At 52.9% G+C, this 14,339-nt stretch overlaps 1 protein-coding gene across 1 annotated transcript; it reads left to right on the top strand.

Annotated features, from left to right (window-relative positions):
* The first annotated feature begins 276 nt into the window (after positions 1 to 276).
* Positions 277 to 13,161, top strand: LOC116438560. The gene is made up of 2 exons (XM_032097531.1): positions 277 to 866; positions 10,559 to 13,161. The coding sequence occupies exons 1-2, from the start codon at positions 701 to 703 to the stop codon at positions 11,272 to 11,274; spliced, it is 882 nt and encodes a 293-aa protein (XP_031953422.1). The 5' UTR covers positions 277 to 700; the 3' UTR covers positions 11,275 to 13,161.
* The last annotated feature ends 1,178 nt before the right edge of the window (positions 13,162 to 14,339 follow it).

Genomic DNA, 14,339 nt, shown 5'->3' with positions numbered 1-14,339 from the left:
CACTTCTACTCCCAGTTGGTTTGCCCCAGATCCAAGCCGCTCCCCCGGTGCTCCCAATATGGTTATTCCCTCCCCTTGTTCTGGCACTTTCCCTATCAATCACCCAAACCCCTCCTGGAGTTCTGGATTGTTCGGTGTCTGTCACTCAAGCCCTCCCTAATTTCCCTTATATGGTCCCTGTCAATCCCCCGAGACCCTGCCCCCTCGGATACCTCCCCTCTCGGAAATCCACTAAACCTCGACACCCCATTGGGGCATGTGACCCCTCTCCCTCAACCCCCTAAGACTATTGGACCAGATGTGAGTCCATCCCTCCAGCGTCCCTCCCTCCTAATCTGCTTATTCGTCCCTAGTTAGGTTACTCTCCTTGTTCAACCCCCCTTTATAAGGCATGGTCGCTCTGGAACTGTTGCTTGTCCTCCGTGAATACCCTTCAATAAACTTGGATTACCTCCCGTGGCAAGCCTCCCCGCTACTTTTTATTTTTCCCTTCCTCGAGGGCTGCTGACCGCCACAGTGCCTGGAGCCTGTGCTCCCCTGCGTAGAGCAGAGGCTTCAGAGGAGCAGCTTTAAAGCTCCGTGCCTCCAGCTGCTCCCCACTCCTGCTGCTCACCACTGGAGCTAGCTTGGGCAATGGACAGCAGTGGTCACTGCGACAGCTGGCGCCCAATGTGAAGCCTCCCTGAGGGTAAGAGACCCCATGCCTAGGATTGTACTGCAAAAATCCATTGGTGCGTCAGCAGCCCCGGTGGGAGCTGATTTTGCCGGATGGTGCTCCCGGGGCAGGAAGCGACAACCCCTCAGCGCCGGAGGGATTGCTTCCCTGGGAAAGAACCCGACCTGCAGCACCCCGTCCGTGGAGTTCGGTGAGTGATTGTCCCTGTTGGCCAGGGGACAAAGGTGGGGCCTCAGTGTGCTTATTGTGTGGTGGGGGAATTGCGAGTGTGTACTCCCAAGAGGTCCCAGACCCTTCTTTTTTCTGTTCCTTTTTTTTTGTCGTTTTGCTGCGGGTAGGGGTACAGTGTGCTGTGCTGACAGTTTTGTTTTTGAGAGTGTTAGGCCCCCAGTTTTTACCAGCTTTGTGTTGTTGGGATTTTTGTGAGATGGGCGCACGGTTGTCAGCACAGCAGTGGGGATTTTATCACCAAGTTGTGGGTCTCCTTGAGGGAGGGGGGGAAAAGGTTTAAGAAGGGAACGTTAAAATTGTTTGTGAGGTGGTTCTTCTTCCATTACCTTAGGGTGTCCCCAGAGGACGTGACCTCGTTCCCTTTTTGGAATGCAGTAGGGGTGACGCTCACACAAAAAACCAATGAAGGAGACACCCAGGCGCCCAAATTTATCCCACTTTATATTTTAATTTGGAGTGCAATTAAAGAGAGTTTTGTAGTGGAAAGAGAGCCATCTGGTTTGTCCCCAGTTCTCCCTAACCCTTCTATCCCTTCCTCTCGTCCCTCTCTGGGTGGTCCTGGGGGAGCAACCCGCGAAGCGGAGGGTAGCCAAGATGGTAGTCTTCCTGGCTCCTCGCGGACCCCCCAGCCTCCTAGTCTTGGTCAGCAGGGCCCACCAGCCAAGGCTTCTATCCTTAAGCCCTCTACCCCAGTTCCGTCCCCCAAAGTTGTAAGGTTCAATATCCCCAGTTCGGATCCCTCTACCCCCGATTCCAGTTATTCCCCTTACCCATCCCCGTGTCCCTCCCAATATCCCCAGTCCACTTGGTTGTCTCCCTATCCTTCCCCTCACCCATCCCGGTGCTCCCAGACCCCGTTCCCGTCTCCCTATCCATCTCCTAGCCCTTCGATCCGCTCCCTCCCCGATCCACAAAATGGCCCCCGAAGGACACAAGATGGAGGGGACCGCAGGGTCGGCCCCCCACCTTGTGCTTCTTTTTCCCGCAATTCCCTTCATCCCGACTCCTCCCCTACCTCCACCTCCCCGAAACTCCCTCCCTGCCCTTCACCACACCCCTTTTCCCAGGACCCTGAGCCCCTCCCTCCTCATGGGAGGTGCTTCAGGATTGGTCCACCTTTTCCGGGGCGGAAGCGGGCCCTGCCCCTGTTCCCTTCCCCTTCTCCGCTGACTCTGCCTCCCTGCTTCCAACTTCCTGTTCCCACACCCCGACATTCGGTCCCCACGCTACTGGGACCGGATGAGGTAGGCCTGGGGCCCGGAACCCGGAACCGGGGGTAGTCTACCACGCCTCCCCAGTTTCTTTTGGTGGGGTAGGGGGAGGCCTTTGGGAATGGAGGCCTTTCTCCTACCAAAACAAAAAAGAGCTCTGCAAGGCCCAAAAAGAGTTTGGGAGGAAAAGTGAATACTTTAAAGGCCTCTTGAAAGCCACCTTTTCCTCCAATGACCTAGTTCCTTGGGACATGTCTCGGTTTTGAAAGACAGGTGTCTGCTAAGGAAGGCAGAGGCCCCCCTTGAAGTGGCAGATATAACCCCTTTTCCCTCCAAGTTATTATATTTTGAAATCAAGAGCCTTTAGGCGAAGATGTGGGAAATAGGAATAACAGTTCTTTACTATTATATATATATATGTATATAACCAGTCAAACAAAACAACAACAACTATGGCAGTAACAGCAATCACAAACCCAGTGCCAGCCTTCTCGGTTGTCAGGCTATTTCCCCTCGGGTGCAGTTCCGCTCGCAGCCGGCAGGGGCGCTGGCGGCTCCCGGTGAGCAGGGCAGGTGCGATGGTTCCCCCGCGGCTGCAGGGGGCGCTCCGGAGCGAGCTCGGGACACACGTGGCACCGGTGCCCCGGGATCCCGGGAAGGGATGGAACAAAGGCTTCACAAACCGCTGGGCAGTTGATCCCGGGCTCTCAGGAACAGCAGGCTGGAACGGCAGGGACGAACGCAAATCCCAGGTGGCAGACGAGATGTATCCAGATGGGAAAAACCCACGGAGGCCCAGGCAGGCAGGGCGAGCAGGGCTACAGCGTAGCGAAAGCTCGAAGCAGCAGCGGAGCAGGGCAGCCACAGCTCGGTCTCCAGCAGGGCAGGGAAAGCGGCTTTTGGGGTCCCGGCGTTGTTTCCAGCAGGAAGAAAGAACGGCCAAAAAGAAAGAAGCAGCAGCTCCTTTCTCTGCAGCTTCTCTCTCCGGACGCTCAGAGCGAACTGACCCCACACCCAGGTGTAGACAAAGGAGTAGCCAGGTCCGCCCCACTCCCCTTTTGTCTTTCTTAAGTACAGCTATTTGTCCCCTAGCAACATGCATATGGGAGAAAATTCCTTTAACAGAGAAAAAAACAGACTAAACTAAAACCCCAACATTATCCACCCCGAATTTTTTCCCATACTAACATGTTACATGAAACTTAACTTTTTTAACCATATAAATCTATGCATTACCCAAATTATATACAAATATACATGCTGATACTGATACAAGTACAGAGCCATGGGTAGTTCACCCTAAAACAAGGTCCCCTTGAGGTAAGCATCGGGTCTCTCCATCCTTTTGCATCACCCACCAGGTGCAACCTGGTCCCTGAGCAAAAACAACCCCACGGATGGGTTTGTCTTTGCTCAAGGCAGACTTTACCCAAACAGTTTTTCCAAGCATACCTCTCATGTGCACCACTGGAACCTTATCCCCGTCTGTTGTTTGTAGGGGTTCAGATTGGGCAGGGCCTGCTCGGCTGGTGGAGCCTCGGGTGTTAACTAACCAGGTGGCTCTTGCTAAATGCATCTCCCAGTTTTTGAAAGTCCCCCCACCCAGTGCCTTCAAGGTGGTTTTAAGCAGTCCGTTACACCGCTCAACCTTCCCAGCTGCTGGTGCATGGTAAGGGATGTGGTACACCCACTCTATGCCATGTTCTCTAGCCCAGGTGTTTATAAGGTTGTTCTTGAAATGAGTCCCATTGTCAGACTCGATTCTCTCAGGGGTGCCATGCCTCCAAAGGACTTGCTTTTCCAGGCCCAGGATGGTGTTCCGGGCAGTAGCATGAGGCACAGGGTAGGTCTCCAGCCACCCAGTGGTGGCTTCTATCATTGTGAGCACATAGCGCTTGCCTTGGCGGGTTTGAGGCAGTGTGATGTAATCAATCTGCCAGGCCTCCCCATACCTGTATTTGGACCATCGCCCACCGTACCACAGGGGCTTCACCCGCTTGGCCTGCTTGATCGCAGCGCATGTCTCACAATCATGGATCACCTGGGAGATACTGTCCATGGTTAGATCCACCCCTCGGTCTTGTGCCCACTTATAGGTGGCATCTCTGCCCTGATGACCTGAGGCATCATGGGCCCATCGAGCTAGGAACAGTTCTCCTTTATGTTGCCAATCCAAGTCTATCTGGGACACCTCTATTTTCGCAGCCTGATCTACCTGTTTGTTGTTACGATGTTCTTCATTAGCCCGGCTCTTGGGGATGTGAGCATCTACATGACGGACCTTCACGGATAGCTTCTCTACCCGAGTGGCAATGTCTTTCCACTCTTCAGCAGCCCAGATTGGTTTTCCTCTGTGCTGCCAGTTTGCCTTATTCCACCTTTCCAGCCAACCCCACAGAGCATTGGCTACCATCCATGAATCAGTGTAGAGGTAGAGCTTTGGCCACTTCTCTCTTTCAGCTATGTCCAGAGCTAATTGGACAGCTTTGAGCTCAGCAAATTGGCTCGATCCACCTTCTCCTTCAGTAGCCTGTGCAACTTGTCGTGTGGGGCTCCATACAGCGGCTTTCCATTTCCGGCTAGCGCCTACAATTCGGCAGGAACCATCAGTGAAGAGGGCGTATTGTCTTTCACTCTCTGGTAGCTCGTTATATGGTGGGGCTTCTTCGGCACGTGTCACCTGCTCCTCTTCTTCTTCAGAAGATAACCCAAAAGTCTCACCTTCCGGCCAGTTCGTAATTATTTCCAAGATCCCAGGGCGACTTGGGTTTCCAATTCGGGCGCGCTGCGTGATGAGGGCAATCCATTTGCTCCAAGTAGCGTCGGTGGCGTGATGCGTGGAGGGAATCTTTCCTTTGAACATCCACCCCAGCACCGGTAGTCGGGGTGCCAGGAGGAGTTGTGCCTCTGTGCCGATTACTTCTGAGGCAGCCTGGACTCCTTCATAAGCTGCCAGGATTTCCTTCTCTGTGGGAGTGTAGTTGGCTTCAGATCCTCTGTAGCTTCGGCTCCAGAATCCCAGTGGTCGGCCCCGAGTCTCACCAGGCACCTTCTGCCAGAGGCTCCAGGACAGACCCTTGTTCCCGGCTGCAGAGTAGAGCACGTTCTTCACCTCTGGTCCTGTCCTGACTGGGCCAAGGGCTACGGCGTGAGCAATTTCCTGTTTGATCTGGGCGAAGGCCTGCTGCTGTTCAGGGCCCCAGTGGAAATCATTCTTCTTGCGGGTAACCAGGTAGAGAGGACTCACGATCTGGCTGTACTCGGGAATGTGCATCCTCCAGAAACCTATAGCACCTAGGAAAGCTTGTGTTTCCTTCTTGTTGGTCGGCGGAGACATTGCTGTGATCTTATTGATGACCTCAATGGGAATCTGACGTCGTCCATCTTGCCACTTTACTCCCAGGAACTGGATCTCTCGGGCAGGTCCCTTGACCTTGCTCTTCTTGATGGCAAAACCAGCTTGCAGGAGAATTTGAATTATTCTCTCTCCTTTCTCAAACACTTCGGTTGCGGTGTTCCCCCACACAATGATGTCATCAATGTACTGCAGATGTTCTGGAGCCTCACCCTTTTCTAGTGCAGTCTGGATCAGTCCATGACAGATGGTGGGACTGTGCTTCCACCCCTGGGGCAGTCGGTTCCAGGTGTACTGCACGCCCCTCCGGGTGAAGGCAAACTGAGGCCTGCGCTCTGCTGCCAGAGGAATGGAGAAAAATGCATTGGCAATGTCAATAGTGGCGTACCACTTTGCTGCTTTGGACTCCAGCTCGTACTGGAGCTCCAACATGTCTGGCACGGCAGCGCTCAACGGTGGAGTCACTTCATTCAGGGCACGATAGTCCACAGTCAATCTCCATTCCCCGTCAGACTTGCGCACAGGCCAGATGGGGCTGTTGAAGGGTGAGTGGGTCTTGCTGACCACCCCTTGACTCTCCAGCTCGCGGATCATCTTGTGGATGGGGATCACAGCATCTCGATTTGTCCGATACTGCCGGCGGTGCACTGTCGAGGTGGCAATTGGCACTCGTTGCTCTTCCACTTTCAGGAGCCCAACTGCAGAAGGATTCTCAGATAGTCCAGGCAGGGTGTTCAATTGCCTAATGCCCTCTGCCTCCACAGCAGCAATCCCAAATGCCCACCTGAGTCCTTTTGGGTCTTTGTAGTAGCCATTCCGGAGGAAGTCTATGCCCAGAATACACGGGGCCTCTGGGCCGGTCACAATCGGATGCTTTTGCCACTCCTTCCCAGTCAGGCTCACCTCAGCTTCCAAAAGGGTCAACTGCTGTGATCCCCCGGTCACCCCAGCAATGGATACAGGTTCTGCCCCCACATGTCCCGATGGCATTAAAGTACACTGTGCTCCAGTATCAACCAATGCATCATATTTTTGTGGCTCTGATGTGCCAGGCCATCGGATCCACACCGTCCAGAAAACTCGGTTCTCCCGTGCCTCTTCCTGGCTAGAGGCAGGGCCCCTCTAGCCCTGGTTATCATTCTTTCCCTGGGCGTACATGCTCGAGGTACCTTCAAGGGGATCCGACATATCATCCTCCCTTCTATAGTGCCTGGCAGCTCGGTCACGGGAGGCTGAGGCTACCTTCACCTTAGCGGAACCCCCTCGGTTAGTGCCTCCCTCCTTGAGTTCACGCACCCGCGCTGCCAGGGCAGAGGTGGGTTTCCCATCCCACCTTCTCATGTCTTCCCCATGCTCACACAGGAAAAACCACAGCTCAGCTCGTGGGGTGTACCCTCTCTCTCTCGCAGGGGGACGACGGGCTCTGACTTGGGGGCCTGTGACTCGCACTGGTGCCACGCTGACCCTCCTCATCTCCTCCCTCATCTCCTCCCTCATCTCCTCCCTCATCTCCTTCATCTCCTCTTTGAGGTCCTGGACCACAGCAGAGACATGAGCTTTTAGCGGGCCATTGATCATGCTGTCATAATGCCTGAGCCTGTTGGCAACAGAGCCCACTGTTTCTCGGGTATTGTCAGCATCAATCGTTGCAATGAAGGTGGTGTATTGTGATGGCCCTAGCCTTGCCAGGTTCCACATCATCTGTCCTGTGCACCTGATCTTATCGGGGTCATTATCATGCTGTCCATCCTTCCCAAAGAGTACCTCTAATATTGCCACCTCTCTTAGCTGTTGGATCCCTTGCTTGAGTGTCTTCCACTGCATTCTATGATGATACTCCTGCATTCTTTCTTTGTGAATGAACCTTTCTCTCACGCTCATTAAGAGCCGCTCCCAAAGAGAGAGAGGCCCTGGCTCCCTCACAAATATCTGGTCCACACCCGGGTCCTGGGTCAACGATCCCAGATACCTTGCCTCACCACTATCCAGTTGCACACTTGTGCCCATAAGGTCCCAAACCCGAAGCAGCCAGGTGGTATAAGGCTCACGCCCCCTTCGCACAATGTCGTTTCGCATAGCACGGAGACTGTCGTGCGACAGGGACTCAGTGATGACTTCTGGCTCTGGCTCTCCTGCTGGTTGTGAGGGCCCTGGTTGCCCATCATCATTAACTGGTCGTACTGATTTGGTCTTATACTTCCTCCTTTGCACAGGGGCGACTGCTGCTGGCTGTGGTTGTCCTTGTGGTTCAGCTGAAGCCTGGATGGTTGTAACATCCGTGGGTTCCACTGCTGCACCATCGGACTCACCCTCTTTGGGGCAGGGAGAGGGTTTTTCACTAGCTGAGGAGGTGTATTCCCTTAGCAATTGGCATATCTCCTGGCGCACCTGGCCCATCTCCTGGCACATCTCCTTGCGCACCTGGCCCATCTCCTGGCATATCTCCTGGCGCACCTGACCCATCTCCTGGCACATCTCCTGCATCCCTTTTGCCAGTACCCCCACCCAGTTTGGGTAGTCCATTTCTGAGGTGGACTGTTGGGCAGTATCAGTCTGTGGGGCGGGATCTCTAGTGTCTGGGGCTGTGGCAGGCTCTGGCTCTGGGGTAGGATCTCTAGTGTCTGGGGCCGTGTCAGGCTCTGGGGCAGGATCAGGCTCTGGGGTAGGAACTCTACTCTCTGGGGCCATGTCAGGTTCTGGGGCAGGATCAGGCTCTGGGGTAGGATCTCTAGTCTCTGGGGCTGGTGTCCGGGTAGATATCCAAGCCAATCTCAACTTATCCTTGAATGCTAAATAGAGTAGGCCTATCAGCAGCAGATGGTTAGTATTCAGAGGGAATTTAAACCCTTCGAAAATTGATGGGGTGGGCCCAAAGAACTGGTTGAGGGGTTGGGAGAAAACTTCCCCTGGTGTCATTTCCTCACAGAAGGTACCATTGTTAACATAACCCCAAAAACATGTGCTCAGTGTGTGATAGCTGTTTATCCATGTGCCCGCATTCCGGAGGAAGTTAAAAACCCATGAATTCCTCACCTTCTCGACCCATAACGCAAGCTGGATAACAGCAATGGTAGCCTTAGTCAGAGGACCCATATTCAAGTAAGGAGCTGCAAAGGGGAAGAATATAGCCACGGCTACATGCCACCCGAACCAGGGTAAACTAGACCACATAGTGCTGCCTAACAAGGTTCCAATATCCAGCACACAAAATAAAGTTATCCAGGAACTGTTATTCCTTTTTCACCTCTATCTCTTAATGCCCTTAGGCCCCACGTTGGGCGCCAAGATCTGTCTCGGTTTTGAAAGACAGGTGTCTGCTAAGGAAGGCAGAGGCCCCCCTTGAAGTGGCAGATATAACCCCTTTTCCCTCCAAGTTATTATATTTTGAAATCAAGAGCCTTTAGGCGAAGATGTGGGAAATAGGAATAACAGTTCTTTACTATATATATATATGTATATAACCAGTCAAACAAAACAACAACAACTATGGCAGTAACAGCAATCACAAACCCAGTGCCAGCCTTCTCGGCTGTCAGGCTATTTCCCCTCGGGTGCAGTTCCGCTCGCAGCCGGCAGGGGCGCTGGCGGCTCCCGGTGAGCAGGGCAGGTGCGATGGTTCCCCCGCGGCTGCAGGGGGCGCTCCGGAGCGAGCTCGGGACACACGCGGCACCGGTGCCCCGGGATCCCGGGAAGGGATGGAACAAAGGCTTCACAAACCGCTGGGCAGTTGATCCCGGGCTCTCAGGAACAGCAGGCTGGAACGGCAGGGACGAACGCAAATCCCGGGTGGCAGACGAGATGTATCCAGATGGGAAAAACCCACGGAGGCCCAGGCAGGCAGGGCGAGCAGGGCTACAGCGTAGCGAAAGCTCGAAGCAGCAGCGGAGCAGGGCAGCCACAGCTCGGTCTCCAGCAGGGCAGGGAAAGCGGCTTTTGGGGTCCCGGCGTTGTTTCCAGCAGGAAGAAAGAACGGCCAAAAAGAAAGAAGCAGCAGCTCCTTTCTCTGCAGCTTCTCTCTCCGGACGCTCAGAGCGAACTGACCCCACACCCAGGTGTAGACAAAGGAGTAGCCAGGTCCGCCCCACTCCCCTTTTGTCTTTCTTAAGTACAGCTATTTGTCCCCTAGCAACATGCATATGGGAGAAAATTCCTTTAACAGAGAAAAAAACAGACTAAACTAAAACCCCAACAGGACATCAAGGAGCTGTTTGCATGCCTGCTCGCCCCCACTGAGTACATGCTATGGGAGCAGGCATGGAAGCGGTCCTTGCAGGCACTCATTCTGCACCTATGGAGAGACCAAAACACGGCTGTTGACACTGATGAATTGGCTCTTTCATTAGACCACCTGTGCGGCGAAGAGGCCTACAAAGAGCCTAGGGAACAGGCCCGAGTTTTACCCAAGGCCACCGTAGAAAAAATAATGGCGGCAGTGGAGAAGGCCTTCCTTTCCTTTCCCGCACCTACCCCAGAAGTCACCAAAAGTTATTTAAATATAAGACAAGCCCCTAATCAATCCTTTATTGAGTTTGCGGACCAGATAAGGGCACAGGTAGAGCGGCAAGTAGAGAATCAGGCCATGCACCCAACGATCATCCTCAAAGTGGCCAAAGAGAATGCCAACGAAGCATGCAAGAAGGTGATCGCCGGGTCTGCCAGTATACCCCGAGCCAACGCTCCCTGCACTCGTGAAGGCCTGCATAAAGACGGCTTCCACAATGGATGCCAGACAACCACCTCGACGGCCCATTCCAACAACGGCCATGGCAGTCCACCCACAAACTCCAGCACAATCGCAAACACCACAAAGATTAAGGGGGGAAATTATATGTTTTTACTGTCAGGAGGTGGGACACTTCACCAAGTTCTGCCCCAAAAGGGCGGCAGATGCAGCAAGGGAAAGGCGGGGAAGAGCGCCAACACCATCGGCGCCTGGTGCTGCGCCGAAAAAAAAACTAGGTGCACAGCACGGTCCTGCCTCGCATGGGGACAAAAATGAGGCAGGACCTGTGGGGAGTGGGGGGGAATCAAGAACAACACCACTCACCGGATGTGACATTAAAATCGGATGTGACTCTTGTGCAGGTTTTCCGTCCACAGCAAGGGATCCTGGCAAAACCTGGCGCCCTCAACCACCACTGTCTCTGAGGACGGCAACGGACCACTTGTTGAGATCGGATCAGTGGACAGTAGTTGCAGTGGAACCACTGGAAGGAGGATTGGTGCCTTCAGGGGGAAGCTGTAAGTGCCTGGCCGTTGGAGACACAAAGCACGCACCTCAAGAGCTAGAAGCATGCCCGGCCATTTTCACGAATGACCCGGCACAACGTCTGCTGGTGGCACGGTGTATCAACCCACCCTTCTATCTGGCCAAGGGGCAAGTCCTTGGCCAGGCTATCTCCATACCATCAGGAATCCCAGTAGACAGCAAGTCCCCAGATGTCTACTGGGCAGAAGTGGTGGGGGAAAATAAACCAATTATATATTGTAATGTCCAGCAAGGCAATGACACAATCTGTTTGGAAGGCCTGCTGGACACGGGGGCAGATGTCATGATCATTCCCTGGGGGCAGTGGCCGTCACATTGGGAATTGCAACCCATGGCAGGACGTATCCAGGGAATTGGAGGGACAAAATCGGCAAAAATATCCAAGAGCATTGTACAAATTGAGGGACCAGATGGGAAATTGGCTACTTTACGCCCATTCGTGATGGATTATCAGGCACCCCTGTGGGGACGGGACGCCATGTCACAATGGGGGATGAGATTAGAGATCCTGAAAACCCCTCAGGATTTTTAATTGCGGCCACTGTGGAGTGCCCCACTCAAAAGTTAAATTGGACAACTGATTCTCCCATTTGGGTGGATCAGTGGCCACTAGAAGGAAAGAAATTGAAGGCACTCACTGAACTCATTGAGGAGCAGTTGGCTCTAGGAAACATCGCGCCAACTTTCAGCCCTTGGAATTCTCCGGTTTTTGTCATCAAGAAGCCGGGGAAGGACAAGTGGCGACTACTCCACGACCTTGGGGAAATCAACAAGGTCATTGTAGACATGGGGTCCATTCAACCAGGGATGCCTTCCCCAGCAATGCTCCCCCAGAATTGGAATTTGGCAATTATAGGCATCAAAGATTGTTTCTTTAAAATTCCCCTCGATCCCGCCGATGCTCCACGGTTTGCCTTGTCGGTTCCCACCACCAACCGAGGAGCCCCAATGAAGCGATACCACTGGCGAGTTCTTCCCCAAGGTATGAAGAACTCCCCTACCATCTGCCAGTGGTACATCACCTCATTGCTGTCCCCAGTTTGTGCCACTGTGAGGGAAGCCATCATCCTGCACTATATAGATGATGTGCTAGTGTACGCGCCCGATGACCAGATACTTCAAGACACCCTTGACCAAGTCATCAATGTTTTGACATCTGCTGGATTCACTCTCCAGGAAGACAAAGTCCAAAAGATGCCCCCTTGGAAATATTTGAGGTTGGAGATCACTTAGAGGACCATTGTTCCTCAAAAATTGGCCATTAAAAGTGATCCCCAAACATTGGCGGACCTCCACTCACTGTGTGGCACTTTAGGATGGATCAGGCCCTGGCTGGGGATTACCGCCAAAGACCTAGCCCCCCTTCTCAATTTGTTGAAAGGGAAGGAGGAGCTGAGTTCTCCTAGGACCTTGACCCCAGAGACAAGGCCTGCCTTGGAAAAGGTAGAGGTTAAGATCCGTGAGAGGCAGGCGCATAGTTGCAAATTGGAACTGCCCTTCAAATTCATTGTAATGGGAGAGTTGCCCCACCTCAACGGGCTCATATTCCAGTGGGACCGGAGCCAGAAAGACCCTCTCTGAATCATCGAGTGGGTGTTTCTGAGCAACACAACGTCCAAAACCATCACTAAGGCCAAGGAACTGATGGCCCAGTTAATTCAGAAAGCTCGGGCGAGGCTTTGGGAATTGGCTGGGTGTGACTTTTCATGCATTCACTTGCTGGTCCGTTTGGAGCAGGACAAATTGTCCTCCACCAAACTGACCAAAGAGATGTTCGAGCAACTACTGGCTGAGAACGGAACTCTTCAGATAGCTTTAGATACCTACACAGGACAGATTTCTGTCCACGCTCCTGCTCACAAATTATTCCAGGAACATTTTGTTCTTTTCCCAAAAGATTAGAAGCAGGCAACCTCTAGAAGCTGTGACAATTTTTACAATGTGTCCGGAGCATCCCGTAGAGCCGTGATGATCTGGAAGGATCATCAAACTCAGCAGTGGGAGGCAGACGTTGAGTACGCAGAGGGTTCCCCTCAAATTGCTGAGTTGGCCGCTGTCGTCAGAGCCTTTGAGAGGTTCCCTGAGCCATGCAGTCTGGTCACAGATTCGGCCTATGTCATAGGAGTGGTAGCGAGAGCAGAAAATGCTATTCTGAAAGAGGTTTCAAACGAACATCTCTTCCAGTTGCTCTCAAAGTTAGTGTATCTTGTCTCCCACCGAGAGCACCCATTCTTTGTGATGCATGTGAGGCTGCACACGGACCTGCCAGGCCCGATAGCCAAGGGCAATGAGAGAGCGGATGCCCTTGCCGCCCCTGCAGAGATGGCCAGGACGTCAAAAGTTTTCGAGCAAGCGAAACTGAGCCATCAAATGTTCCACCAGAACGGACCCAGATTGGTCCGTCAGCTCCACCTGACGCGGAGTCAGGCGAAGGCCATCGTGGGTATTGTGCCCACATTGTCAGCGGTCAGCCCTCCCCTCATTAGGCACTGGGGTGAACCCCAGAGGGTTGGCTAGCTGTGAAGTGTGGCACACAGATGTCACGCACTTTCCCGAATTTGGCCGACTAAAGTATGTCCATGTGAATATAGATACTTTTTCCGGAGCAGTCTACGCCTCTGCCCACGCAGGAGAAAAGGTTGAACATGCCAGGAAACACCCTCTGCAGGCGTTTGCAGTCTTGGGGGTCCCCAAGGAAGTCAAAACAGACAGTGGCCCTGCATATAGATCAGAGGCTTTCAAGGAGTTCCTGGACGAGTGGGGAGTAAGACATAAAAAGGGCATCCCTTACTCCCTGACTGGCCAAGTGGTGATTGAGCGGGCCCACCAAACGCTCAAAACCACCCTGAAGCACCAATGGGCAAGCAGTAGAGAGCTTTCCCCACAGGATCGGCTAAGCAAAGCTCTCTTTGTGATCAATTTTTTGAACTGCTCATTTAACAACATGAACCTGCCAGTGGCAAGACACTTCTGTCCATACAGCAGATACCCTCTAAGTGAGCATCCGCCAGTCCTTATAAGAGATCCAGAAAGCGGTAAGGTTGTGGGGCCGTACAAGCTGGTCACTTGGGGTTGTGGGTACGCTTGCATATCCACACCCCTAGGAGTGAGGTGGATCCCACAAAAGTGGGTGAAACCGTATACCCCAAAACATCAGGTGAGACCCTCAGACCCCCAGGTGGATGTGTGCACCGGGAGGAGGAAGTGGCGTCACCAACCCCAAGATTTCCCCACATCCCTGTTTGTCCCTGAGTTTTCATGTTTGGGTCTTGATTTTCTCACCAGTGATTTTTGATCTTGTTTACTCTATTAGTTTTGTTTCTATTCAGTTTATTAAAGAAATTTTGCGTTTCTGTTACCGCCACTGCACTCCCTCAAGTCAATTATACAGAAGTAACAGAAGAAGCAGCAGCAGCTCCACCAGACTGGTTGTGCGAACAAGAAAACAATTTTAAAATTTTTAAAACAAAAAACGGAGAGATGTGGTGATGTGATGTTTTTATTGTATTTTTGTATGTTCTTTGTACCCTAATGGTTCGTCCCTACCCTCCCCACTTCTACTCCCAGTTGGTTTGCCCCAGACCCAAGCCACTCCCC

The sequence above is a fragment of the Corvus moneduloides genome, chromosome Z (genome assembly GCF_009650955.1).
Source record: "Corvus moneduloides isolate bCorMon1 chromosome Z, bCorMon1.pri, whole genome shotgun sequence".
Lineage (NCBI taxonomy): Eukaryota > Metazoa > Chordata > Aves > Passeriformes > Corvidae > Corvus > Corvus moneduloides.
Note: the sequence above shows the minus strand (reverse complement) of the source record. Positions and strands in the feature narration are given on the sequence as shown.